The following is a 27978-nucleotide window of genomic DNA, read 5'->3' on the forward strand; positions in this document are numbered from 1 at the left end:
ACAGTTAATTACCTTTTTTCATCTTTCGCGCGTGGAGATTTGTTTGCTCCATTTGAAACTTCCAGGCCCCATGGCATGTTGACGTACTCTGGAAAGATGATGTGAGGGATCAGGTGGGTGGTGGGTGGAATCGGTATTTTATGCCGAGCCAGCAACTAAGGCTATGTCACGGCAAAGCAGTCAGCCCTGTAAACAGATGCCACATGCAGAGAATAACAGGGTGTCCAAGACAAGATCCGAGCACTGGACAGCCAGCCACTTAATTGGTGGAAAGATGATGTGAAAATGAGTTTTAAAAAACACAGAGGCCACTGTTGCTGTGAATGTCACACAGTAGTGACGTATGATTATAGATGGTCAGATTTCTCTCCACTGATTTCCAGCAAAGAGACCGGAATTTTTTTATTTGTGATATGATTATAGTGTGTGATTTGAGAGATTTGCCATCACTTTTCTTTGCCAATTGATCTGTGTCCTGTGTCAAAGTTTTCTCAACGATCAAATATTGATCTGTGCATCTGTTAGGCCATTTTCTCTGTTCCTGGATTTATTTCTATGTCTGCACCACCTCTTTTTCTGGACCATTTTATTTTTACTGTTGCATTTGTGCCATCTGCCATAACTTAGATTGTAGATCAGCAGCATCGATTTCATACTGATTTCTTTGTTGCAATTGCTCCAGAGTGTTTTGATGTTGAACTGTCGAAGCAAGCTTCATGGGCAGCAAAGGCAGATCTGATATGGCTGATATTTTTATTATTATAATTGGTTCCATTACCTTTTGCTGAAGCAAGTTGAAACATATTTTTGTCACTTTATAGTATCGTTTCATTGAAAGCCACCATTGAAGCACCCAGTAAGTGCTTAGTCAAACATCACCATCCAAAGTAACCCAAGGTTATACACTAAAATCTGACATCACACAATCACAATATAGGGATAAAACAGACTTGGAAAGTAATTTTTTTTATTATTTAAACCAAATGATAAATGCATGAGCAACAGGAAGGCAACAAAGGGCAAGAGAAATTTCAAGTGATGCAGAACTGCATGCATATTACATTGTGACTTTCTATTTGAAAACAATGCTTTTTCAAAATGGCACAAATGGTCATGAAGACTTTGGTAACAGTTTTTTGTTTTTTGGCATTTCTCAAATGCTTGTAGCTCCTGCAAAAGAAAAAAAAAAAAAGAAAGCCCCTACCAACACAAGTTTATCACTAGAACCTTCAAAGACACCTTGTTTCTACTTGCATACTCTTACACTCAACTATATGGTATGAAGAACGACAGGAAGAAACAATCAACTCCCCATCCCCCATCTTCACCCTGCTTATGTACAAACGCATGCACTAGCACACCCCTTGTTCTGCTTCAGCTCTTCCCTTGTTCAGGGTTTTAATGCATTCTCACAGCACAAAAATAGAATACTGATGCAGAAACTGAACACTAAGCTAAAATTAAATACTAAGAAAAATATTCAATGCAAACCAATGTCACACATTTTGCACAAGCTTTTAAAGAAATACCTTACCCTCTTCTACAACAAAGACAAGAACTGTAATAAACTAAATCAGGAGTGCCCAACCTAAGGCCCGCGAAGGTGCCTCATCCAGCCCACTCATTTTAACCAGACAGTATAATTTCATTTTTAATGTCATGATTCTTACAAAATCAATATGTTCAGGCCAGCGAGATTTTATCATGTCCAGTGCAGCCCTCGGAGAGAAAAGGATGGGCACCACTGAAATAAATAAACAACTTAAAAAAAAAAAAAAAGTGTCAAAGAAATACAACTCCAACGGCCCCTAATGAGATAAAAGTAGCACGCAAAAGGAAAACATCCGCAAAGCTTAAAGTGCTTCACACATTAATAGAACATGATGCCTTTATCCAGTTTCCCAGAGCACAAGGTTAAGAAAAGGAATCATGTTTAACACACACTGTAGCTTTTCCTAAGTGACACAAGATATTGTCCTTATTTTTCCCAAAGACAGACTACAAGATCAGCAATAAATAATTCTTGAACACCCCATTACAACTTTTTTTAATGACTGAAAAGAAATTTACATATTATTCAAGATCCGCTTGTCACAAAGTGGATCTAACCAATTACAAAATAATGCTGATTACATAAAATTTCAAAATCTCTAGTCCCCCTCTCCTCTACTTTTTTTGAGTAGTCTTTTATATGAATGAGGATTTTTAACTAAAAAAAAAGTAGCCTTAAAATGTTCACTTCCCAATATCCTTAAAATATAATCTACCAATAATACCAAAGTAACAAGTAATAATTCTCCTTTTCAAATGTCCATAATATATATATAATCACAATTACTCCACTTCAGATAAAATAATATATATAAAAGTCAAAACAGAAATAATGCCAGTGTAAGCACTAGTAAAAAAAAAAAAAACCAAGAGCAATCACAATAAATCAAACTTTAATGATGAAACTGATATAATGAACACAAAAAAGGATTCATTCATAGTCAGTAGACACTACCATGGATGTGTATAGGTGGATTGCTGTCTGTCTGGCAAGACCAATGCTTACCCTCTTGCGAAGTTCTCTGCTGTTAGTCTCGGCGAGCCAAAACAGAATGTGACTAACTTGGAAGCTTTGTACAAGCATGCCTTGTTTTAGTAGTTAACTTGAAAAAATCGTCTGCCAGCAGTCCAGTAATACAAGTTCATGACATTACAGAAAGCTCTTTTCATTTACAGCCTCAATTCACTCAAAAATATAGTTTTGAACAATTTACTCTCCGCATGCTCATCAATTTGCATCCATTCTTCAAGCTGAAGTATGAAAAAAAGGAAAAACCATGGGACAAGTGCAGCACTTAAAAATACAAATTTTCAATATAAAAAAAGTATTTTTAACTCAGTAAGTTTTTGTGTCACAAACTGCTGCATTAATCCTGCCTGCCTGGGCAGAAGTGAAAGTGGGGGTGGGTAAAGACTGTCATAAAATTCCAGAAAGCCCATCTCATAAAAAAAAAAAAAAGCAACCTCACATCCAAATCAACACAATGAATTTCCTTTCAATACTGAAAAAAAAAAACCCCAGTAAATCTTTCATTGGTACACACAAAATGTAAACATCAAAGCTGATTAACAGGAAAAATATGAAATGCATCTGGTATTAACCATTATCTGTCATACTGCATGCATACTAGCATCAATATTGACCATAGAATTTCCACATTCAAAAAGCATGTGTAAAGTGTCTTTAATTTAAAAAAATCACCAAAGCAGTAACATGTCATAGACATAAAAATATAAACTAGACTTTTATCAAGCATTTGTGATGTAAAGCAAAGTATATAATAACTGAAAATACTAACATTAAACAGTTCAAGACCAAGAAGAGTCATCCATACACACGTATGCATATGCCGGATATGCATAGATATACATGCATGCACACACACATCTCAAACATTTTGGTGACATTAAAATGTAAATGGTGTTGAAATATCAGCTCTATCTGAAGAAATATACACAATGCATAAGCTTCAAATGCGTTCACACTACTAGGTACTCCCCTTCTCCAACTCCCAAACAGTCTGAGAAAATGACTTGATATCACCAATGAACGTTTTCATCTTCTCTTTCTCTGGAATTAGTTTTCCTTCTTGTTCAATATATGGTTCAAGCGAATGATGGGCTACAGCCAAATTAATTTCATATAAAAGTAGCTTCATTATCATTCCCAGTCCAGCTCATCAGGATTATGTTGTGGTACAACCAAAAACAGCCTTTGAATAAAGATGTTTACCGCATCTGTGACAACAAAACCCATTATTACTTTTAGTTTTTTAAAGTATGGTACAAAAGAACTGAATATAGATTTTAGGAGAATCAAAGATGATTTTGTTGCTCCCAGTGTGATACATAGCAAACCTGTTGAAACTGTTACCTCTTTCAGGTACCTGGGAACTGTTTTTGATTGCCAGCTTAAATGGACTCTAAACACTGAACACATTGTCAAATGTGGTCAGCAAAGAATGTACCTTTTGCGGAAGTTAAATAGCTTCTCCGTCAGCAGAGCATTTTAGGTCGTTTCTATCAGTCTTTTATTGAGAGTCTTTTATCCTTTTCATTTGTATGCTGGTTTCGTAATCTATCTGTACATGATAGGAACAGTTTGAATAGCATTGTCCACATCTGTTCCAAAATAATTGGAATCAAACAGAGGGACTTGACTTCCTTCTGTGATCAACAACTAGTTAGGAAAGCTTCCCGCATTCTGTCAATACCTGAACATGTGCTAGCGGGAGAATTTGTTTTATTAAGCTCAGGTAAACGCTATGCCATGCCAGTATGCAAAAGCAATAGGCATCTGAAATCTTTTGTGCCATCCGCAGTCCAGCTACTCAATCACAGATGAACTGTCAGCGGTGTGTGTGTGTGTGATGTGTACATGTTGTTGGTTTTTTTTTCCATATATATATATTTTGGAAACAGAGCACACCTCACATTTTAATTGCCTGTTGGGACTAATAAAGTTGATTGTTATTGTTAAAACTTCACAAAGGACAACAACTGCCAGCTCCACAGACTACTGCCCTAGATTTACAATGGAGTTGTCTCTGAATCAGATTTTGTAGAATGTTGTGTAATGAACAACCTACTGGTTTGGGTAAAGGGAAGAACAGGATACTAGCACTTACCCTAAAGAAGGATTATTTAGTTCAGCAAACACATTTATGCACTCCACCTTGCAAGCAGTCCTATGATGAATTTACTTTGCTTTTTCTAAAATGGTACGGGGTACAAGGAAGGCGAACACTGGTTAGCGGTAATGATTCAGCTCATTTCTTTATCGGTTCTGCATATTTTTCTTGATTTTCCGTGTTTATCAATTTTTATAAAATCAAAACAGTGAAATGCACACGTAAAAACAACAATGTAGTAATAAATATTAGTCTGAGCGTTATGCTGCTTCTATTTCAAAATTACTACTTAAAGACCAGCTTTTTTTTTTTTTTTTTATCAAATGACATTACACAATACTTATCACCCAAATTGGAACAAAACACCTCCTTTCCCCACCTTTTCATTCACAAGACAACTCTATAAAGAGTGACTTTTTCCCCTCTGCACAGGCATGTTTTCAGAGCAATATGTGTAATTAAGTCTCAAGCCTTTTACTGCCTGCATCCTTGACAACTATACATTATCTGTGCACCACACAGTTCTGAGTTTCTAATTTCTGTGCATGTTTATTTTTGCTTGGATTTTGAGACGTAGTATCTTTTATTGAAGTTAACTCAGTCATTTGAAAAAAGCAACTTGATCTTTCATGATACCACCAAGAATAACTCACCAATTCTTGATTGTATAGCTTGAGGTTTTGGATTCCACCGGTTCCCAATAATATATAGCACTGTTCCAATAGCAGTAATTCCCAGTGCAGTCAGCGACTCTGTAGGCTTCTGGTAAAAGGTTAGACCCACAATGGCCACACTGACCAGACAAAGGACTGCTGGAAGTGCAATAGGAACCTGAAAAAATAAAAGTATGTTTATGTGACTGCGACAGAACTGATAATTATTTATTTTTTTTTCTCATTAACATCATATCAACAAATGTAATACAACTGTTTGGAAGCATGAGTAACAGACTCATAGCAACAATTAAATTCATTTACTAATAAAAATCATCCTTAAATACGCATGTCAAACTGATCATTTCCATCCGATTATCCACAGTGGAAGACCAAAATTTTTCAACAGGAATCAAACTCCTTTGGTGTGCATTTCCCGCAACAGAAGCAAATGGTTTTGATGCAAATACAAGTTTTTATAGGCCATAATCAACAATAAATTCTAGCTGAAGAATACCCATCACCACCACAATGTAAACTCTTTGATATCTTATGAATTATTTGATCACTAAATAGCAAACTTAATGAAAAAATCCTGTAAAAAGGGATAGAGTGAACATATATTGCATACAAAACATAAAAAGCAAGATACCCATCACAGACTTACTCTAATTGGCCGTTTTAAATTGGGTTCTTTATATCGCAGATACACTTGTCCAGCAAATACAATGGACAAGACAGTAGCAAAGCCAAATCCTTCCATTTCGATTAAATACCAAATATCTCCAGATAACTGGAAACATATCACCAAGGACAGCTGTAAAAAGAAAAAAAATCCAATGAAGTGTTATGTTCAACAAATCTATTGTTATTAATCTTAATCAACAAATGAAATTTTTTTAATTTACAAAATAATGTATACCTGTAAACCAGTGGTTCTCAAAGTTTTTCGGACCGCGGACCACTTTACCTAAGTAAAAGCTATGGCGGACCACCAAGGCCTAAAAATCACTCTGTACTATGAATTTCAAATTTAAATTGCCGCATTTGTTTCATTTTAATTCAAAACTTAATGTCCATTTGTGACAGTAGTCTAGTAATAAGTTGACATCAAACTACGTATACCTTGTTCTTTTTAATTAAAATATTAATGCGAGGAATACATCACTTTAAACATCACTTTGCTGACATATGACGACTGTCAGCCTAGTGGCCCGCGGACCACCTGACTCATGCCCACGGACCACACTTTGAGAACCACTGCTGTAAACAATAGTTGAATTATAGGCCTTATTCTGGGATTCTCTTGTCAAAAGCAATCTTTTACAGAGATACAAAAAAGAAGTGGTAACTATATCTGAGAGTGGCAAAATGCAAACTATCAATGATTTGCAGTTTTAGCTATTCCTTTATGGTACACTACACAGTGGAGTGCATTACTGGATGTACATCACAAAAACAACCAAGTGAAAGGTAGATTTGTAAGGGTTTAAAAAAAAAATTCTATTATTTAGTGATGTAAAGCAATAAAATCTTTATATATATATAAAATGGTAATTTCAGGCTGAGATTTACAAAATTAAATAAAAAAGGTGAGCAGCACACATAATATCTGAACAGTTAAGGGGAAAAAACTGCGAAACCCCCAGAATTTTATAAATGTAGAGCTCACACACACACACAAGTGCAACTGTGCACACTTACAATTACTAGCAGGGACATTGAAGGTGTGAGATAGGTTTGCTGGATCATAGACATAAAGAGTGGCATGTGATTGTTCTTGGCTCCAATGAAGAACAACCTGCAGGAGTTTTCATTAAAAGAAATAAAGAGATAAAAAGAATGCAATGTCATCTCTTTAAAAATACAACTTCATTTATCCACAAGGGAAATGCAAGATAGCGCTCATACTAAATAATACATATATTCTTCTTGTTCCTAATCACCCCAAGTGGAGCAGAGGGCTGCATATAATAAATATATATACATGTTGAAACAATTTCTCTCACACACTCCCAGCAACAGTAGACATAGAGTTGATCAAATAAATGGCAGGGAAATAAATGAGTTGAGGTGATGATTGGTTCTGCATACAGGCATAGCGTACCGACGGCCAGACCACAAGAGTGAAAACTCACATGGCAATACATGATCAGAAATATAATGTGGGATGCCTTCCTAAGGATTTGCTTACGACATAAGACTGCTAAGTTCCTCTGCTGATTCAGGTGATCTGGAAACATTTTAACAAAAGAAATGAGACTATTCCTGTTCCCTAGGGAGAGGCTGTGGAACCACGAGATGAAAAAAAAACAAACAAAAAAACGTGATGACACTTTCAATGAAGGAATCGGAATGTGACCAGAATCTAAGACAGCTGGAACAGATGTAAAACTTCACTAAAGCTGTTCGGTGCAGTAATGGAGGGTGTGGGGACCCGGAGCCTTGTTAACATTTACTCGCCTCAAGAGATCTCTGACAGGACTGGGCAACCACCAGCCCATGCACAGGGACCAGAGACTGTTTTAATGTGGAAATATTGCAAGAGAAATCATGTTTCTTAAAGTGGGCATAAAAAGAATTAAGCACATCGGGAAGATCGCACTCATCAATGCCTGCAACTGCCCCTGGATTTTATTTTTAAGAGCATTTACCTTGCGATTAACAGAGAACATATTTTAACACCATGTCTTGCTACCCTGAAGTCGCCACTATTGAACTGCAACTCAACTTTGTCTTTGCACCTTTTCTTTACCTCCCTAATGGCATCCCCCACCTCTCTGTTTACTACTTTTTTTGTCAGGTACAGTTTCAGCATAAAATACTTGCTTTTTAGTATTCAATATGGATTTGAGTTCTTTTGTTACCCATGGTTTGTTACTAGGAAAAATGGCATTTTCCTTGGAGGGTATGACTGTCAACACAGATTGTGATGAACGAAGACACAACATTAGCCAAGTCATCTAGATTGTCACTGGAATTATAAAAAAACCTGCCAGTCTATGCAGTCAAAGCACCCCTGCAGGCGGGTGATACTTTTCTGTCTAGCACTTTATTATTTTCACCACTGGTGTAAATCACCAGCACAGTCTTATACACCGGTACCAGGAGAATGCTGTGTGGTATGACACTCCAAAGGAAGGTAAGCGTAGCGCTTTGTAAGCACAGGAAACTGCCATAACAAAGGTCGACAATAGAACTCCTCTGTGTGGTGGAGCAGAATACGTATTGCTTATAGCTTTCAAGTATCCTGGTAAGCCAGCAATGTTTAAAATCATCAAGGGAGTGTCCGGGAAAATGGCGTCTAATTTGTGTATGGACGGTGATCAGGAGAGCTGCAGATTTTGCATTGGCACGTGGGTGTATATACACAAGCGTGTAAAACAGCCGAGGGAATTCCTTGGGGATGTAGTAAGGATGGAGGGAAATGGATAGCAGTTCAAGATTGGTGGTATACAGTCATTCTGTGACAACTGTGCTGCAGTCCTGTTCATTTATGTAAAAAACGCACACCGCTGCCCATGTGAATGGCAAACCCAATGACATATAAATTATCGTTGCTGTTGGACTCCTTCAGACAAGACTTGATGAAAAAACAGGACATACATTTCTTTGAACTCCCGAAGGTATCTGACATGTGCCTTGAGCTCGTCGACTTTGCTCCAGAATAAAGAAGTTTCCTAAACATCTGTACCAGAATTGTTGCCAAGATCACCATAAATAATACTTGTTTTGCATGGTAATGCAAAGATCTCTAGATCACCTTGTAAGGCCTTTCTGCCTACCAGTATTTATACCACTTTATTATTGAAATAACTTACTGCCAGAGCCCAGGATTGCCTTTTGCTTTTTAAAATCAAAGCCATTTTTTTCACTAATAAGATACTAGTGGGCTATTGTATACAAAAGACTACACCAATAACATAATTACTGGCCATTTTTAAACAAATACACAAGTATTGTCCTTGTCACAGGCAAATGAACACGGAGGCAATTTTTGTCACCCCATCTTGGTGAACAAATGTGACCCACTACTTCTGAAATATTTACCCTACCTAACTAAAGGCTACACAACATCCCATCCTTCTAACCAAACAGAACAAATAAAACAACTTTCAGTCTGGAAAACATCAACATTTCTTAAGCTCTTCTTGAAAAATATAAGTTTACCACTGACAACAATTGCTCGCACCATATAGCCTCACCTTGACATGGAAAGGATGGTCCCATTCATGGTGCCTATAACAGAGATGGCAATAAGGATGGGCATCAACCACTGCATCACACCCATCGTGTGTTTAGCAAATGTCTGAAACAAATCAAAGACAGCATTTCAAAAAGGGAGGAGGTAGGTGGGTGGGTGTAAAAAAAAAGAACAGACATGGCACGCTAAAACAGAAAAATACCATCAAGACATATATGATGTAAGAACTATTATATTTTAGAATGAATCCTTTATTCCATACCTATTAAAATTTTGTAAAAGATATCAGTATAGATCTAAGTGAAAAAAATGGATACAAGGCAAAAAAAATAAAAAAAATATTGCACTACCTACATACAAATTATGTCTAATATTCAGATCTTTTACCCTAAACCATAGCTATAAAATTATGAAGTTATGTAGCTGCATTGTCTTTTTCTACTTATCGTATTGGTCCATCCCAAAATGGGTAACTGTCAAGCCAACAATGGCACAGCAGTGAGAAGAAGTCTGCTCATAATGCCAAAGATACAGTATTCTAAATGGGAGAGAATTCACAGGAAGAAGAAAAACGGTCTCAAAAGTTTCATAGCTATAAGCTATCTTTTCTTGGAAATGACCATATCTGACCAGAACTTCAACTGTAAAGGTTCACACACAGCAAGTCAACCAAGTTCAAATACTATACAACCTTTCAACTTTAAACATGATCACAGACTTTATAATCATGAATACTTCACTATGTCCCCTATATTTCTCACTCTACATGGCAACTTTGTAGGTAGTAAGCATTACCTAACTAAAATCTCATGTTATACTATGAAAAAATCAATTCAGAAAGAAGTAAATTCATAAAGGTTTAGGTGAGGAATTACACACACTGCAGCCACAAATGATGAGATGGCTGAACAGTCTTATTTGTTTTCATTAAGGTAACTATGTTGCTTATTCAGTCATGCTTCATTTCCATAAAACCTAATAATGAAAGTTGAAAAATTATCTAGCAGACATTATATGAATGTACCAAGACATCAAAATGGCCACTGTCAGAAATTATACATTTCAAATGTTATAGCACCAATTTTTGTGACCGTTCTGTTAGTCTTATGCTGTTCCATTAGTCTTATGCACATACAGCCTTGAAAAAATACATACATAACTTTCATCCTTTCAACAAATCCATTCCAAAATTATGTTTTATTAATTCGTGGTGTTGTTCATGTTAAAATTCGATTACTCTCTCTCATAATACAAGTTACTTACCACAGCAACTGCAGTGGACTGCACCATCTGTCGGGGTGAGAGAACTCCTAAATAAGCGATGTTGGCAACCAGGTAGACACAAATCACCAAACCCATAGATATCATGATAGCACGAGGTAGATTCCTAAAGAGCAATAAGCAACTTCCAAAATAAGCTCCAAGGAATTTAAGACTTTACATAAAGACTATATTTTTGCAGACTATTACCAATCTGTAAGAGATTCACTCTAGATTTTACTGAAGGGCAGAGCTTCCCATTGCTACTAGTTTTTGATTCTACATTCATGGCAAAAATAACAATATGGAACTACTTTGAGGTTCTGTAATTGGGATGATGGCTTAAAGTAGCCTTGTCAGCCTGAATAATGGTGCATGGAATAATGGAATGGACCTCAGTTCTATTTCGCTGGTTTTTGGAAACTAGGTCTTACATCAGGGGTGGGCAACATACGGCCCGCGGGCCGGATCCGGCCCGCGACGGGATTTTGACTGGCCCGCAGACTGTTTCTGGTCGTACATGATAATGTGGCCCATGAACATTAACAAGACAAATCTGCGTTCCAGTCTAACTGATATTCACGTGCAGTCGTTACTGAGGATTTCTATGTCCGACATGCAGCCAGAGTTCAAGCAACTTGCTGACAACTTTGATCGACCACAGCTGTCTCATTGACTTCAGCAGCTATTGAAGTACACTATCTTAACATCATTAAATACTGTTTTCGGTCTCTATGCTTTAAAATTAAAGTTTACGAGTTTACATTAAACACGATTTATTCCTTGCATATGTAGATAAATACGCGATTAAGGTATTGATCTAGTAATCTGGCCCGCCAAGGACTTCATTTCTCCATATCCGGCCCGCCGACCGGAGAAGTTGCCCACCCCTGTCTTACATGCTTGGCAGCTAAGCCAGTGTTGAAAAAGCTAGCATCTGAATTTTGGATTGTAAGGCAATAATTAAGAGGAACAGACGGGGATATGTGTATAGCATGAGTTTAACCCAATTTTAAAAAACTATGAATATCTGATTACCCATTATTTAAGTAATGCTTTTTACCCTTCCAAGGACCTGAGTCTAAGCCTCCTGAGATATGGAATAGCTTGTTGAAAATAACTATGCATGGTTGTTTGTGAATGTAGAATTGCCAACACTTCAACTTAATGTTATGCTTTACTGCAGTTACTATCCTTCATATATCGCTTTAAACACTACTTTAGCAGATGCAGAACTTTTGAAGACCACTTGGAATACTCACTTGTTTGGATTTACCAGCTCCTCTGTTAAGAAATTCAGGTAACTCCTGAAAATTAAAAAAATACATTTACTATCTGAGAATGTGCTATAGGACTGTTCTTGCATTTGGCCAATTCTTTTTCTTGAAATAGCTTTGGCACAAAAAATCTGTTTCATTCAAGTGAGTTGCTTGCAATACCAGTTTAGGTCTCATGATAATGTATGGTGTTATTTAAGAAAATCTGCATAAATTTATGGCCTATTCCAGGGTTTTTCCAAGCTTAGCATCTTGTGATGCACATTTGTGTTGTATATAGAAACATGTCCTTGTATTTCCAACCACTTTGATAAATCTGGTTCAGGCTGTTAAGTTGCAAAAGAGATGTACATTTCTACTCACATATTACCTTATACATTTATAAATAAAAGCTAGAAAGAAAGAACAGCTGGAGTAAACTAACCATCCACTGTATGCCCAGAAACCAGAATAGAAGGACAAAGCAATGGCTCCAGCACTGAAGTCAGAGTCTTCAAATGTATTACGAAAGTTTTCATTGTTTCCTGTAGAAGATAAATTTCATCTTTAAACAAATATGAAACCTTAGTAAGGAGACTGACAGACAATTATTTACAGTTGGATGAGGCAATAGTTATTTTGGGTTCAGCAAAGTAACTGAAGAAAATTAAAATGTTATGGCAGGTGCATCACCTAGAAGCTCATTACACATATCAGAAAATATGACTCAACTCCTCCCAACTACAAACAGTAATTCACTTAGCCTCAAATTTAAGCAGCAAACACAAAAGCCAAGTGAAAGACATTATGCATTAATGTTTCCCATGAAATACCCAAAGGCAAAAAATAATTCAGAGGTTATTGTACTCCTTTGTACCTCTTTGCTCTTATCCTTCATTGCTGCATGCTTCACACAGGACTGAAGTGTCACAATTTTGTTCAATGCATTATTCTTTATCTTCTTTGTGAATTTTTTTTTAAGCAGACACAAAGCACCTAAAGCTGTTTTTACAAGTGTTGTCTGTCATTAATCTAGCTAGGCGACTCTAAGGTCACTGCACAAGTGATACCCTTCTGAAATTCTAGTACCATAAATTTCTGTAGACATGGTGTTTAAGTATCATAGCAACACAGTAACATGCTGCTCCACATTCCTTAATACTACTATTAATACTACTTTGATACACTAGCCTAGAAACAACTTAGTAGTAGGAATTTATTATACACTGCTATGTTTCATTCCTTTTGTTGAGAGGAAATTTGATATTAATTACAGACCACACCAGAGATTCTGTCTGCATGAAGGGCAAGCAGGCAATAACTCATGCTGCTACTTCCCCCTCCCTCTGTCACACACTCTTGCCTTACCGCAAGACACAAAAGGAATGGTTTAAGCTATGAATATACATCAATGAAGCAATAAAAAATATTCTGTCTCTTCAGACTTTGCAAACAGATGTTGCATCTGGCCTTGATTACATTATGCTGGGATGCTGACATCTTGCTTAAAATGATATAGCCTCGACTGCCACCTTGCTAGACTAAAAAGAGAAATAAGTGTTTACAAGACTAAGTCTGGTCATACTAACCTTGACCTAAATAAATAAATCCAATGATAATGATGATAGCAAGTGCAATGAGTTTTGAAGAGGTCATAACAACTTGCAAGCGAGTCACCCATTTCACATTGCGGCAGTTTATCAGCACTAGGAAACCTGGAAAGATACAAATGTTAACTTCAGTGTACAACAGCTTTTATTTGGCTTTGGTTTAACAACTGACATTGCTGTGCACTTTGAAAAATATAGTGCATGCACTAAATACTGAATATTTCCTTTCTTAAAGCTGAGAAGTAATGCCTACATTTTATGGCTAAATCTGGGCACAGAAGAAATGCAAATATGCTGGCAGATTTACAAAAAGGTTACATATCTGTGAGCCAGCAAAAAGACCTTGTATACACATTGCACAAACATACAATTTCACTCTAAGATGTTTATTGTCTTTCGGTTGTGGCTATATTCAGCAGTATGTAAACACATCACGCCATTACTCCTAATCAAGGTGCCCCATCTGTTGTTAGTGTGACTGGTTTGCCTTAAATAAAATAAATGCCTTAGCACACTCTTTCATTTATCCGTTTATGAATCAAATTTATACATAACTATTTCATTTATTATTTATGTGTAATCCAGTTACTGGAGGCAGTCAAGTGTTGAGGATGTTCATTTAAAATAAAACATGATGAAATGGATTCTTGACAGGTATTATCATTTTACAAGTCCTTTTAAAGTAAATTCTATACATACATATATTTACCACATTATACCTACATATCAAGATGATAGCAATGAGCCTTTCTGCTATGGGTGGCACATCACAGTCTGGAAATATAGGCTGAAGGATGTACAGTGAAGCAATGAGACTTAAGGCTGCTACTCCAACTGGGCAGATGAGCACAAAGTTTATCCACAGGCACACAAAGGCAGGGTAGTCACCGAATGCACGCTTGATGTATATGTATTCACCACCTGATTGTGGGAGACATGCCCCCAGCTCTGCGTAACACAGTGCACACAAAGTGTTGTACAGTCCACATATTGCCCACATGAGAAGTGACAACCCAACTGAGTTAACATGTTGTAAAATGCCAACCGGTGAAACAAATATGCCTGAACCGATGATAATACCGACGATGATGGCAACACTTTGCAAAAGTGTTATCTGCTTTTTCAGCTGCACGTGTCCTTCTACTTCGACACTAGCTGCTCTCCCTTTACCCATAGTTTATTGTTCCAGTCGCTGAGGTAACGAATCCTTGCACTCTTTTTCTATCTCCTGTTGCTATCGGCAGAATGGCGAACTGGTCAAAAGTCCTTACCAGTAAGGTCGTCTCTGTTAACGGGTTTTCTCAACCTTTCTCAAGGTTTTGTATCTTGCGGATACACTAGCAACGGATAAGGGAGATATCGCGTCGATATGAAGGCCACGTGAGACGAAAAACAATAAATGTTGCGTACGACTTGAATCCCACAAAATATGTTGAGACACCGTTTACACCTCAGACATGATCAAGCAGCGAAATGATGTAAGCGAAAAGCTATACGAAACTTGTTATTAAACCAAAACTACTGTAGCTTATCGACGATATGTAAACTTCCTTGTGGCGGACTGGCGGCAAATGACACACGTGTTACCGCTCCTCCCTTGACCTGGCTAGGTCGGTGACTGGCTGGGTCATGTGACTAGGAGACGACCAATGAGGTGAGACAGGATGACGCAACCCGCTTCCGTGCACCAACCTCACTATACATTTACTATTGTTTACAAAATTAAAATGCAGTTAACATTTTGACTCTTTGTTTGAACTGATACGTTGAACGCAAATACAGACATGACAAGATAACCAAAGATTTAGCTTTAATTAAGATTAAAATAACAGAAAACAGTGCGCATTGCATTTGTATACGTATCTATAAGACAGAGAGATGTACGTATACTGTTACAGACACGAGAATATATATATAACGGTAAATTATTTTGGCACGCTTATTTATGCTCTGACATTGAAATAAAACGCCAGAATTGCCATTTCCATTTTGAATTAGTATAGCTGGTCATGCAAGATATACATTTGAGCCAGCAAAGCGTTAATTCATGTTTGGATCAGATCGACCTTTTAATTGTCTCTCCGAAACATCGATCAATACAGAGACGTTATACCGTCTCTGATCAATATATATACATGTATATAACTTCCGTGTGTTACTCGATCTTACTGCGTCTATAATTAGGTTGTTGAAGAATTTTAAATTAGCGCTGAAGTACTCATGCCTATTATCAGGCCTGACGAGAGGGGGACAGGGGGGTCTAGTGTACCCGGGCCCGCGGCTGTCAAGGGGGCCGGCCTTGGTCAGTGTTTTTTTCTTCTCTCCTTTTCTTTTTCTTTAAAGAAAGGTCTAAGACAGAACACCCAAGCATTACACATGAAGAAGTTGAGTTTCAAGTCTGTAGCATACAATTTCGGGGAAAATAATTTATGATTACAAGTACAAGGGGCCCAGAGAGGTCATCTGTCCCGGGGCCCGGGCTGGCTCTCGGCGGCCCTGCCTGTTATAATCCATGTAAATGATATTTTAAGGGGAGTTTTTATAAATTATTTCACCTGGAAGTCTGACTAGGAAAACACGAGATTAAATTTCATAGACTAAGCTTATGATCGAAGCTTTAAAGCCGCTTCCCCCCCCTTTGATAGCAGCAAGTCGGTTTTCCCTTTGGGGGCTCGCACCACAGGTTGAGAACCGGAGGAATAATCACAACTCGAAGCAGACCCAGGGCCGTGCTTAGGGGCAGGCGGACGAGGCATCTGCCTAGGGCCCCGCGCTATTGACGAACGTTACAAATAAATTAATCGTAGGCTTATGTTGTAATGTGTATGCAGCGTGCTGTCAATGGTAAAAGACGAGATATCCCTGAGGAAACAAGTGACTTTAGATCCCAACTAAAACCGTGTGATCGTGGCGTGAGGGCCCTGCACATGTCCTTTGCCTCGGGCCCCGCGGGGACTAAGAACGGGCCTGAGCAGACCGTATATATATATAACAACCTAAGCTTCAAGTTTCTCTTGCATCATTTTGACCCCGCTGACCTGCCGCATTGCAGCGATCAAGACAACGCGAAGGCGTGGTCTGGGCATGCGCAATGGCAACTTCTGTTTCTAAGTAATCTGGTTCGTCGTGACCTTAATTTTCGTTTAAAGCTGATGAAACCTTTCTGCTCTATGCTTTTTAATAATGCAGGCATTTTGTAACTTAATTCTCAATTTTTTTAATTACTGAAAACCCGTATAACCATTAATTTATTTGAACAAGTAGGCACGTAGCTTTCATTCGATTGACAAAAGGATACAGATCGATCGATGTTTTTGTTTTCGATAAATGTATAGTTTATCAAACTGGCTATACCTAAAGTGATTAACCGATTAACAGTTGGAAGTTGAAATATATTTAAGATATACTGATTTTACTTTGAAAGTTCGGTGACAGAAAAAGGCATGTTATCTAAATATGCGATCTGAGGAAACCGCCAACGGGCATGCATCCCGCTGTAAAGATGATGCAACCGGTTGAACTAAAAACAAAAAAGCAAGAGAATGGCGCTGACTTTAAGTAATAAACGTCCTGTTTGCATTAGGATTCAGTGTCTACTTCGTTTTCATGGTGAAAGTATTTTGAAAATATTCTCACTGTCCAGTATACCCAGGATGACTAGTTGTTTCCATCTGCTAGCAAAAAGATTATTGTTTCCTTTATTTATTTTTGGTACACATTCCGATGCATTCTACACACCACGCTACCCAGATAGCATGGAAACAATTTTAAAATGTTTTAAAAACTTTTTTCCGGCTGTTGCACTTGGCTGTACGCCTGCTTGACATATGGCAAAATTTACAGTCGCGATGACCGCGAGGAAAACTAAGACCCACTGAATTTCTGCTTTTCTCCTACAGTATTACTGAATCCTAAATGTGTTGTTAGCATGTGCATGTAACGAAAATATGTTATTTCGTCCATTGTATCAGATTATGCACAATAATGTTCAGTGTTTCTGTATTGTAGATTCTATTGCTTTATATTGTATTTTTCCGAGTTGGCTAAAAAGCCTCACACGGAGCAATAAAATGAAAGTCTATAAAACTCTCTTCTGACCTAGTTTATGCATGTCTGCTCAAATGATAAATTAAGACAATACATACCAGATACTAGCCCAAACGTACATTTCCCATGGACGCCTATGAGACGAGTAGATTCATACTTTTTGCGATAATTTGTTATATACTTCTTGAGATTGGCATGCAAGCAGAAAAGAAGTCTGTCGCGCATATGCTGGATTACAAATAGTCTCAGAAAAAACAAAATCGGTTTTAAATGATCCATCCTAATGATCTGTTTCCTGCATCACACACACACAAACAAGGCTATCCTAGCATGTCATCTGCTAGTCTGTTTTCTCTCTTCTTTAGTGTTATGTACCGTGAATGTTGTCTCCGCTGTTGTTTTATCCACCCAGCAGCCGGAGTGTGGGCTAACCCTAACCCTAACCCTGCGGTGGTAATAATGGACCAGATGGTAGGTGCAAGCCACTTGAAGGACGTCCACTGTATTCAGCGAACTAGAAAATATGTGCAGTATACCTCAAGATCAGTTTTTAACCTTGTAGTCAAAAGACTCTTTGTTTCCACGTCATGGACTAATGAGAGGTTAGGTGTCTACACAGTGCTTTATTGTCTTTCACCGGCCTTCCCCCTCCTCCTTTTTTTTTTTTTTTGTCCCCGTGGAAGGCTCTGGAAAGTGTCTGCAGCACAAATTGCAGTGTTTTCAGTTGACATTTGAAGGTCATTTCCGCTGTTACAGCTGCTGACTTTTTTGTGCACATGACGTATGTAAATGTGATCTCCGCGTGCACCCGTGGCACGTACTCGCCTTAAGGCAAGCAGGCCAGGCTTTAAAGGGATTGTAAAGGCAAAATAAAACTGAGAATCTAGTAAAGAGTAGGACCAGCTTGAATCTCGTCTATTTTTGTGTCTGTTCAAGTAGAAAAGTTGAATGTTTTGTAGGATGTTGTGTTTAATACGAGAAACTGGACCCTTTCATTTTGCTTGAACGAAGTCTCGTCCTCCGATGACGTCAACTCGATCCCAGTGTCAGCTGATGCAATGATATGGTTGAACATTGCTTACAGCCATCTTGATTGTTATCACTAATGCATATCACTAATCCAACTAACGACACACCGCCGATCACTTGAGTTCAAATCCTAACAATGACCAAAACTTCTTCTCCCTCGCTGACGTCACACAGCCTGCCATAGCCTTATCACCGCCGTCACAGCCTTGACTACACCTTTAACTGTCACCTTGACTTTGCCCGCATTGCATCGGGCTTCAGACTCGGAATTAACTCCAGCATCCGATGTCGAGGGAGAGCGATTTAGGTCTTTTGTGAGATCATCAGATCATCAGAAAGTCATTTTGTGTCCTCAGCGTTGCTGATCATGGGCTGATAGGAGCTTTCCCTCGTGTGGTCTGGCGGTAGATACGCGATACCAAATACCTGAGATAGAGAGACCACCTTAATTTGTCCCAGTGAAAAATTAGAGAAACGTATAGGACGGACCAAAGAGACAGGAGTAATTATTGTTATTTCTACTCGTAGAGAAGCTTGCTAAAAACCTGTTCATTTGTCGATCTAAGCTAACTCAATGCTGTGGTTAACCATTTTTTTCCTTTGTTACAACCCCATTGCCACGTAATTACCACGCATTATGGGATACATTGAGGGCTGTTGCAGCAGAGACAGCATGACGGCAGTGGATACTCTCACACATCAACAAACCTTTTGTACAAGCGAGAGATTTAAAGAACAAAGTACAGTATTGAGAAACCTGATAATCTCCTGTATGTGGAAGAAAATGTTAGGTGATCCCGGAGAAACTGCCACAATGCGCGGTAAAATAAATTTACCCCACCCCCCCCCCCAAAAAAAACAGCATCCCGAGTAGTCAATGGGTAGAGGGCGGGTGGCGATGTGTGGGTGGATGAGTGGGGGCTGGTAGTAAGTAGGACCTGACACCTCGCCCAAGGCGCCAGTGACCGATCTGACGCACCGCACGCAGTCACACGTGAAGGGGGAGGGGTAGCGAGGTGCTTTAGTCCATGGGATGGCACACAAACCGCTCAACAATATTTCTGATTTTATTCCAGAGAGACAAAGAGATTTATAAGAGAGGCTACAACGGAAAACGCTTTAATGCGTATGAACATCAAGACACAAAGACAGCAAAGAGCTGCGTTTTCTTTTTTTTTCTTTTTTTTTTTAACTATATATATATATGAAAAGCCTTAACATTTTCATGAAAAGTTAGCTTGTTGTCGATAAATGCATGGACTGAGACATAGTTTTAAAACCTTTGTTCTGACTGAAGATTGGTAATTGGTGCAACAATTGGCTATCATTCATCGTGAATATCCAGAGCTGATACTGTCGGATTGTCAGGCCGAAACTTTGGCTGCCGACCTGTATACAAAGCTTTCCAACACCCGTGAAAGCGGTCGCCATGCAAGAGGGAATGTGTCTTAGTGCAGACATGATGGACTCGACGAGTGATGCCTGTGCTGACGTGGCCACACAACGACAATAACCTAACGACCTGGAGGGACTGTGGTGAGATGTCTTCACTCTGGTCTCCTACTACCTACAGCACACATGCAGCCCAAACATTTAGCAGTCATACGGAAAGTCAGTCGATATGCCAATCGATTTGTAAAGAAACTTCTTAATGACAAATTAACACGTATAAAGTGTGAAATTCCCTACTTTAACACTAAAGCAGTGGCAAACGTATCCACCCATATTTCTACCCGTTGCCCTCCCACCTACAGACCACACCTGACATATCTGTTCACAAAGTACTTTCTCTGAATGATAATGGGAATTCATTAACGAGCAGCATCACGACCAAGATAGATAGGACTGTGTGTGCAGACCAATAATGATGCATGAAAGTAAACAGCGAGGTAAGTATAGATACATTGAACAACATCAAGATGAGGTACAAGATAACAGCCAGTAAACAGCGAGGTACGTGTATACACACTGAACAACATAAAGATGAGGTACAAGAGTAAAAGGTAAAGCAGTGGATGAAGGTATGAAGGGATGTAAACTGGTTTTGTGTGAAAGGAAGGAATGTCACAAAGAAAGGTTTGTTGTGTGTGTGCTCGGGCATGTCAGTGCGGGGGCTGGGGCATTATAAAGTGGGAAAATATTATCAGGAATTGTCTAGGAAGCTTCGTCTATCTAATCTATGATTAAATAGTGGAGTTGCCAACATCACTTATGAAAAGTAATAAAACATCAGCACCTATCTTTTAAAATTATTTTATTTATCATGCTAGTTTATAAATACTAAAAACAAGACACTTCACTGAAACGTTCAAAAAATAATTAACTTTGTGAATAAAGTTTTTTTTAATTCATTAGCTTTTCAATGTTTATCACACGTCACCCACGCAATCAAGGATTCGTACCCATCGCATTACAAAACTCAGTTGCACACCATAATCCTAATTTAAACTTCTTCTAACAGTCAAATCTATTTAAGTAATCAGTTTAAAGACACACAGTGTACAACACAATGTTAGAGATCGGTCATTGGCGTCCTACTGCCACCCATGATGCTCCAATCCATGATGCTTGCCCTGTCCACGCGGCGAGGAGCTGGAAGGCGGGGTGGGGATTCTGGCATAGCTCCACCACTGGGCGAGAGCACCACCCCGGCGGCAAGGCAGGGTGGGTGGGTCACGTGGGTGGTCACGTGCCCAGGACATGCACCCACGTCACAGCGCACTGAAATTAAGTTTTATATCTGTCCAGCCTGTGGCCTTGCACGAATTTAACATTAATATAGAAAGATGAAAAGCATGAACACATTGCACTTCAGGTGGCTTAATTATGAATATTTGAATGTTTTGTTTACCGCCATTAGTGTCTACAAAGGTGTGCATAATTTCAGACCTTTACCCTCATTACCATGGTGATACCTTTGATTAGTGTCTGTGTATGGAATTAGTCTTCTGGAACTCAGTCTTGTTGAATGGTTACCTGAGGTTTATAATCAGTGCATATAGCTGTATGGATCGTGTGAATTGTTCGATGAAAACAATAAAATCGAAAAAAATTAATGAAATTATTCAATGTCTTATTGCGTTTGATGTGTTTATTTACAGTGGACGAAAGTGCACGTGTGTATATATATAAATGCAAGGAGAATGTTTAATATGATTTGTTTGCTGCAGAAATAACTCAGAATCAATTTCCCTGAAAACTATCCATCTTTCTGTCGAGAGCTCTCACACTGTGTAGTATGGTATACAGTATACAGTGTCAACTATCAGAATTGGCTGTGCTGCCATAATATTTACACAGCGCCATACAAACTGCTGCAGACTGTCTACCAACAGACATGGAATCAATAATATGAAAATTTATTATTACGAATGTGATGAGGAAGAGAGCTCCACTGCTCAGCAGCACAGAGGCAGGACGTCCGTTGTCTGTGTGGCTGTTCTTTGTGGGAGGAGGATGGAATGCAGGAGGGAAGGTGGAGAGTAGCAATAGAAAGCTCGGCACAGCACTTAGGTGTCCAGATGCTCACAGTCTATAGAAAAAGACAAGACCTTCCGCCGACTAGTCCATTACGCAAATTGAACCTTTACAGTCCGATGGTTTTATCAGGTCATAGCAGGTGGTGGGGTCTGTAGGTGGGCGAGAGCACTTGAAAAAATTCTGAGTGGATAAGTTTACTATTGCTTTTGTGTGTGGAAGGAAGGAATGTCACAAAGTTCTTTACGGATCTTCGGGCATTGTCGCTTGACTTTCCGAAAGACTGCTGAATGTTTGGCTGCGTGCGAGCTCGGGTATGTCAGTCCAGGGCTGGGGCCAATACCAAGTGCGTAAATATTATCAGGCATTGTCTGGGAAGCTTCGTCTCTTTAATCTGTGATTAAATTGTAGAGTTACCAACATCACTAATGAAAAGTGATAAAACGTCAGCAGCTATCTGTTAAAATTTTTTTATTTATCATACATATGGTCCGTTAGTGGCCACAACAAGGTACAGGGCGATAAAAATAAGTGTCTCTTCGACTCTTGTTAATCTCTATTTCATATTAAAGTATAATCAGAAATATTGTACAGCGGTATGTGTATCATCACATAGACTAACCCGCCTCTAACACCCTTCACTTCAGACCCCGTATGGTGAGTCAGATCGGTCACCGGCTTCCTACCAGCCCATGATGGCACAGTCCTACCAATGCGAGCAGGGGCTGATGGCAAGGTGGGGCATAAAGGCAGGGCTGGGGATTCTGCATGGAATGGTCGGGTGGCGCTGGCATGGCAACCCCTCCATCGCCGGGCCACGCACCGCCCTGGCATGGAATGGCAGGGTCGGGTGGCCTGGCATGGCAACCCCTCCATCGCCGGGCCACGGCACCGCCCTGGCATGAATGCAGGGTCGGGTGGCGCTGGCATGGCAACCCCTCCATCGCCGGGCCACGGCACCGCCCTGCATGGAATGGCAGGGTCGGGTGGCGCTGCATGGCAACCCCTCCATCGCCGGGCCACGGCACCGCCCTGGCATGAATGCAGGTCGGGTGGCGCTGGCATGGCAACCCCTCCATCGCCGGGCCACGCACCGCCCTGGCATGGAATGGCAGGGTCGGGTGGCGCTGGCATGGCAACCCCTCCATCGCCGGGCCACGGCACCGCCCTGCATGAATGGCAGGGTCGGGTGGCGCTGCATGGCAACCCCTCCATCGCCGGCCACGGCACCGCCCTGGCATGGAATGGCAGGGTCGGGTGGCGCTGGCATGGCAACCCTCCATCGCCGGGCCACGGCACCGCCCTGGCATGGAATGCAGGGTCGGTGGCGCTGGCATGGCAAACCCCTCCATCGCCGGCCACGGCACCGCCCTGGCATGGAATGGCAGGGTCGGGGTGGCGCTGGCATGGCAACCCCTCCATCGCCGGGCCACGGCACCGCCCTGGCATGGAATGGCAGGGTCGGGGAGTGGCGCTGCATGGCAACCCCTCCATCGCCGGGGCCACGGCACCGCCCTGGCATGAATGGCAGGGTGGCGCTGGCATGGCAACCCCTCCCATCGCCGGGCCACGGCACCGCCCTGCATGCAGGGTCGGGTGGCGCTGCATGGCAACCCCTCCATCGCTGGCACGCGCTGTGGCAACCCCTCCATCGCCGGGCATTGGCATGGGAATGGCAGGGTCGGGTGGCGCTGGCATGCAACCCCTCCATCGCCGGCCACGCACCGCCCTGGCATGGAATGGCAGGGTCGGGTGGCGCTGCATGGCAACCCCTCCATCGCCGGGCCACGCCACCGCCCTGGCATGGAATGGCAGGGTCGGGTGGCGCTGGCATGGCAACCCCTCCATCGCCGGGCCACGCACCGCCCTGGCATGGAATGGCAGGGTCGGGTGGCGCTGCATGGCAACCCCTCCATCGCCGGGCCACGGCACCGCCCTGGCATGGAAATGCAGGGTCGGTGCGCTGGCATGGCAACCCCTCCATCGCCGGCCACGGCACCGCCCTGGCAGGAATGGCAGGGTCGGGTGGCGCTGGCATGGCAACCCTCCATCGCCGGGCCACGGCACCGCCCTGGCATGGAATGGCAGGGTCGGTGGCGCTGGCATGGCAAACCCCTCCATCGCCGGGCCACGGCACCGCCCTGGCATGAATGGCAGGTCGGGTGCGCTGGCATGGCAACCCCTCCATCGCCGGGCCACGCACCGCCCTGGCATGGAATGCAGGGTCGGGTGCATGGCAACCCCTCCATCGCCGGCCACGGCACCGCCCTGGCATGGAATGCAGGGTCGGGTGGCGCTGGCATGGCAACCCCTCCATCGCCGGGCCACGGCACCGCCCTCATGGAATGGCAGGTCGGGTGGCGCTGGCATGGCAACCCCTCCATCGCCGGCCACGGCACCGCCCTGGCATGGAATGGCAGGGTCGGGTGGCGCTGGCATGGCAACCCCTCCATCGCCGGGGCCACGGCACCGCCCTGGCATGGAATGGCAGGGTCGGGTGGCGCTGGCATGGCAACCCTCCATCGCCGCGCCACGGCACCGCCCTGGCATGGAATGGCAGGGTCGGGTGGCGCTGGCATGGCACCCCTCCATCGCCGGCCACGGCACCGCCCTGGCAATGGAATGCAGGGTCGGGTGGCGTGGCATGGCAAACCCCTCCCATCGCCGGGACCACGGCACCGCCCTGGCAATGGAATGGCAGGTCGGGTGGCGCTGCATGGCAACCCCTCCATCGCCGGGCCACGGCACCGCCCTGGCATGGAATGGCAGGGTCGGGTGGCGCATGTATCGGTGCATGTCCGCTGATGGCAACCCCTCCATCGCCGGGCCACGGCACGCCCTGGCATGGAATGGCAGGTCGGTGGCGCTGGCATGGCAACCCCTCCATCGCCGGGCCACGGCACCGCCCTGGCATGAATGCAGGTCGGGTGGCGCTGGCATGGCAACCCCTCCATCGCCGGGCCATGGCAACCGCCCTGCATGTTGGCGCTCAGATGTTGGCTGCTGTGGCTGCTGTGCTCTTGGCTGCTGCTGGCTGTTGGCTGCTGTTGGCTGCTGTTGGCTGCTGTTGGCTGCTGTTGGCTGCTGTTGGCTGCTGTTGGCTGCTGTTGGCTGCTGTTGGCTGCTGTTGGCTGCTGTTGGCTGCTGTTGGCTGCTGTTGGCTGCTGTTGGCTGCTGTTGGCTGCTGTTGGCTGCTGTTGGCTGCTGTTGGCTGCTGTTGGCTGCTGTTGGCTGCTGTTGCTGCTGTTGGCTGCTGTTGGCTGCTGACTGCTGTTGGCTCTGTTGGCTGCTGTTGGCTGCTGTTGGCTGCTGTTGGTTGGCTGCTGTTGGCTGCTGTTGGCTGCTGTTGGCTGCTGTGGCTGCTGTTGGCTGCTGTTGGCTGCTGTTGGCTGCTGTTGGCTCTGTTGCTGCTGTTGGCTGCTGTGGCTGCTGTTGCTGCTGTGGCTTGTTGGCTGCTGTTGTGCTGCTTGGCTGTTGGCTGCTGTTGGCTGCTGTTGGCTGCTGTTGGCTGCTGTTGCTTGCTGTTTGGCTGCTGTTGGGCTGCTGTTGGCTGCTGTTGGCTGCTGTTGGCTGCTGTTGGCTGCTGTTGGCTGCTGTGTGGCTGCTGTTGGCTGCTGTTGGCTGCTGTTGGCTGTTGGTGCTGTTGGCTGCTGTGGCTGCTGTTGGCTGCTTGGCTGTGTTGGCTGGGCTGTGGCTGCTGTTGGCTGCTGTTGGCTGTCTGGCTGCTGTTGGCTGCTGTTGGCTGTTGTTGGCTGTTGGCTGCTGTTGGCTGCTGTTGGCTGCTGTTGCTCTTGCTGCTGTTGCTGCTGTGGCTGCTGTGGCTGCTGGCTGCTGTTGGCTGCTGTTGGCTGCTGTGCTGTTGGCTGTGGCTTGCTTTGGCTGTTGCTGCTGGCTGCTGTTGGGCTGTTGTTGGCTGGCTGTTGGGCTTGTTTGGCTGTTCTGTTGTTGCTGCTGTGTGGCTGCTGTTGGCTGCTGTTGGCTGCTGTTGGCTGCTGCTGTGGCTGCTTGTCTTCGCTGTTGGCTGTTGGCTGCTGTTGCTGCTGTTGGCTGCTTGTTGCTGCTGTTGCTGTTGGCTGTTGGCTGCTGTTGGGCTGTTGCTGTGTGGCTGCTGTTGCTGCTGTTGTTGCTGTTTGGCTGTTGGCTGTTGGCTGCTGTGTGGGCTGCTGTTGGCTTTGGCTGCTGTTGGCTGCTGTTGGCTGCTGTTGGCTGTTGGCTGCTGTTGGCTGCTGTTGGCTGCTGTTGGCTGCTGTTGGCTGTTGGCTGTTTGGCTGCTGTTGGCTGTGGCTGTTGGCTGCTGTTGGCTGCTGTTGGCTGCTGTTGGCTGTTGGCTGCTGTGGGCTGCTGCTGTTGGCTGCTGTTGGCTGCTGTTGGCTGCTGTTGGCTGCTGTTGGCTGCTTTGTTGGCTGCTGTTGGCCTGTGGCTGCTGTGGCTGCTGTTGGCTGTTGGCTGTTGGTGCTGCTGTTGGCTGCCTGTTTGGCTGCTGCTGTGTGGCTGCTGTTGTCTGCTGTTGGCTGCTGTTGGCTGCTGTTGGCTGCTGTTGGCTGCTGCTGCTGTTGGCTGTTGCTGTTGGCTGCTGTTGGCTGCTGTTGGCTGTTGGCTGTTGGCTGCTGTTGGCTGCTGTTGGCTGCTGTTGGCTGTTTGGCTGCTGTTTGGCTGTTGGCTGTTGGGCTGCTGTTGGCTGCTGTTGGCTGCTGTTGGCTGCTGTTGGCTGCTGTTGGCTGCTGTTGGCTGTTGGCTTGCTGTTGGCTGCTGTTGGCTGCTGTGGCTGCTGTTGGCTGCTGTTGGCTTGCTGTTGGCTGCTGTTGGCTGCTGTTGGCTGCTTGCTGCTGCTGTTGGCTGCTGTGGCTGGCTGTTGGCTGTGTTGGCTGCTGTGGCTGCTGTTGGCTGCTGCTGTGCTTGTGTTGGCTGCTGTGGCTGCTGTTGGCTGTTGGGCTGCTGTTGGCTGCTGTTGGCTGCTGTTGGCTTGTTGCTGCTTGGCTGCTGTTGGCTGCTGTTGGCTGCTGTGGCTGCTGTTTGGCTGCTGTTGGCTGCTGTTGGCTGCTGTTGGCTGCTGTTGGCTGCTGTGTTGGTGCTGTTTGGCTGCTGTTGGCTGCTGTTGGCTGCTGTTGGCTGCTGTGTGGGCTGTTGCTGTTGGCTGCTGTTGGCTGCTGTTGGCTGCTGTTGGCTGCTGTGCTTTTGGCTGTTGGCTGTTGGTGGGCTGCTGTTGCTGCTGCTGTTGGCTGTTCCTGTTGGCTGCTGTTGGCTGTTCGGCTTGCTGTTGGCTGTGGCTGTTGGCTGCTGTTGGCTGCTGTTGGATGCTGTTGGCTGTTCGCTGTTGGCTGTTCGCTGCTGTTCGCTGTTGCTGTTCGCTGTTCCTGTTCGTCTGTTGGCTGTTCGCTGTTGGCTGTTCGCTGTGCTGCTGTTCTGTTGGCTGCTGGCTGTTGGCTGTTCGCTGTTGGCTGTTCGCTGTGTGGCTGTTCGCTGTTGGCTGTTCGCTGTTGGCTGGTTCGCTGTGTTGGCTGTGCTGTTGGCTGTTCGCTGTTGGCTGTTGGCTGCTGTTGCTGTTGGCTGTCTCTGTTCGCTGTTGCTGCTGCTGTTGGCTGTTCGCTGTGTCGCTGTTCGCTGTTCCTGCGCTGTCTGTTGGCTGTTCTGCTGTTGCTGCTGTGTTGGCTGCTGTTCGCTGGCTGTATTTATCATCATCCATCATCTTTTATCATCGTCATTAATCATCATCAATAACCATCATCGTCATTCATCATCAATCATCAGCAATAATCTTAT

The 27978-nt window shown here is 43.2% G+C and overlaps 2 protein-coding genes across 2 annotated transcripts; both read right to left on the reverse strand.

Moving 5' to 3' along the window:
- Window positions 1–950: 950 nt before the first annotated feature.
- On the reverse strand, window positions 951–15287 carry LOC112560022 (large neutral amino acids transporter small subunit 1-like). Its single transcript, XM_025231570.1, has 10 exons — window positions 14389–15287; window positions 13645–13770; window positions 12501–12600; window positions 12062–12106; window positions 10803–10926; window positions 9541–9644; window positions 7040–7136; window positions 6003–6152; window positions 5336–5513; window positions 951–3789 (listed from the first exon to the last, which is right to left on the reverse strand). Exons 1-10 carry the CDS (start codon window positions 14837–14839, stop codon window positions 3713–3715), a joined length of 1452 nt encoding a protein of 483 aa, XP_025087355.1. The 5' UTR covers window positions 14840–15287; the 3' UTR covers window positions 951–3712.
- A 1374-nt stretch (window positions 15288–16661) lies between these two features.
- On the reverse strand, window positions 16662–27064 carry LOC112559652 (the record flags this gene model as incomplete). Its single annotated transcript, XM_025230987.1, has 3 exons — window positions 16662–16743; window positions 26688–26785; window positions 26999–27064. Coding segments are annotated over 3 exons (246 nt in total), but the record flags the coding sequence as incomplete, so codon positions are not given.
- Between the last annotated feature and the right edge of the window lie 914 nt (window positions 27065–27978).

Source organism: Pomacea canaliculata, linkage group LG3 (assembly GCF_003073045.1).
Source record: "Pomacea canaliculata isolate SZHN2017 linkage group LG3, ASM307304v1, whole genome shotgun sequence".
Classification (NCBI taxonomy): domain Eukaryota; kingdom Metazoa; phylum Mollusca; class Gastropoda; order Architaenioglossa; family Ampullariidae; genus Pomacea; species Pomacea canaliculata.

What these genes read in the sequence shown, in the direction of transcription:
- LOC112560022 (XM_025231570.1), bottom strand. Translation starts at nt 14,839, where the DNA reads ATGGGTAAAGGGAGAGCAGCTAGTGTCGAAGTAGAAGGACACGTGCAG. An exon ending in ATTTATTTATTTAGGTCAAG is followed by an intron (nt 12,601 to 13,644) that starts GTTAGTATGACC and finishes TATCTTCTACAG; the next exon opens with GAAACAATGAAAACTTTCGT. An exon ending in TTCTGGGCATACAGTGGATG is followed by an intron (nt 12,107 to 12,500) that starts GTTAGTTTACTC and finishes TTTAATTTTCAG; the next exon opens with GAGTTACCTGAATTTCTTAA.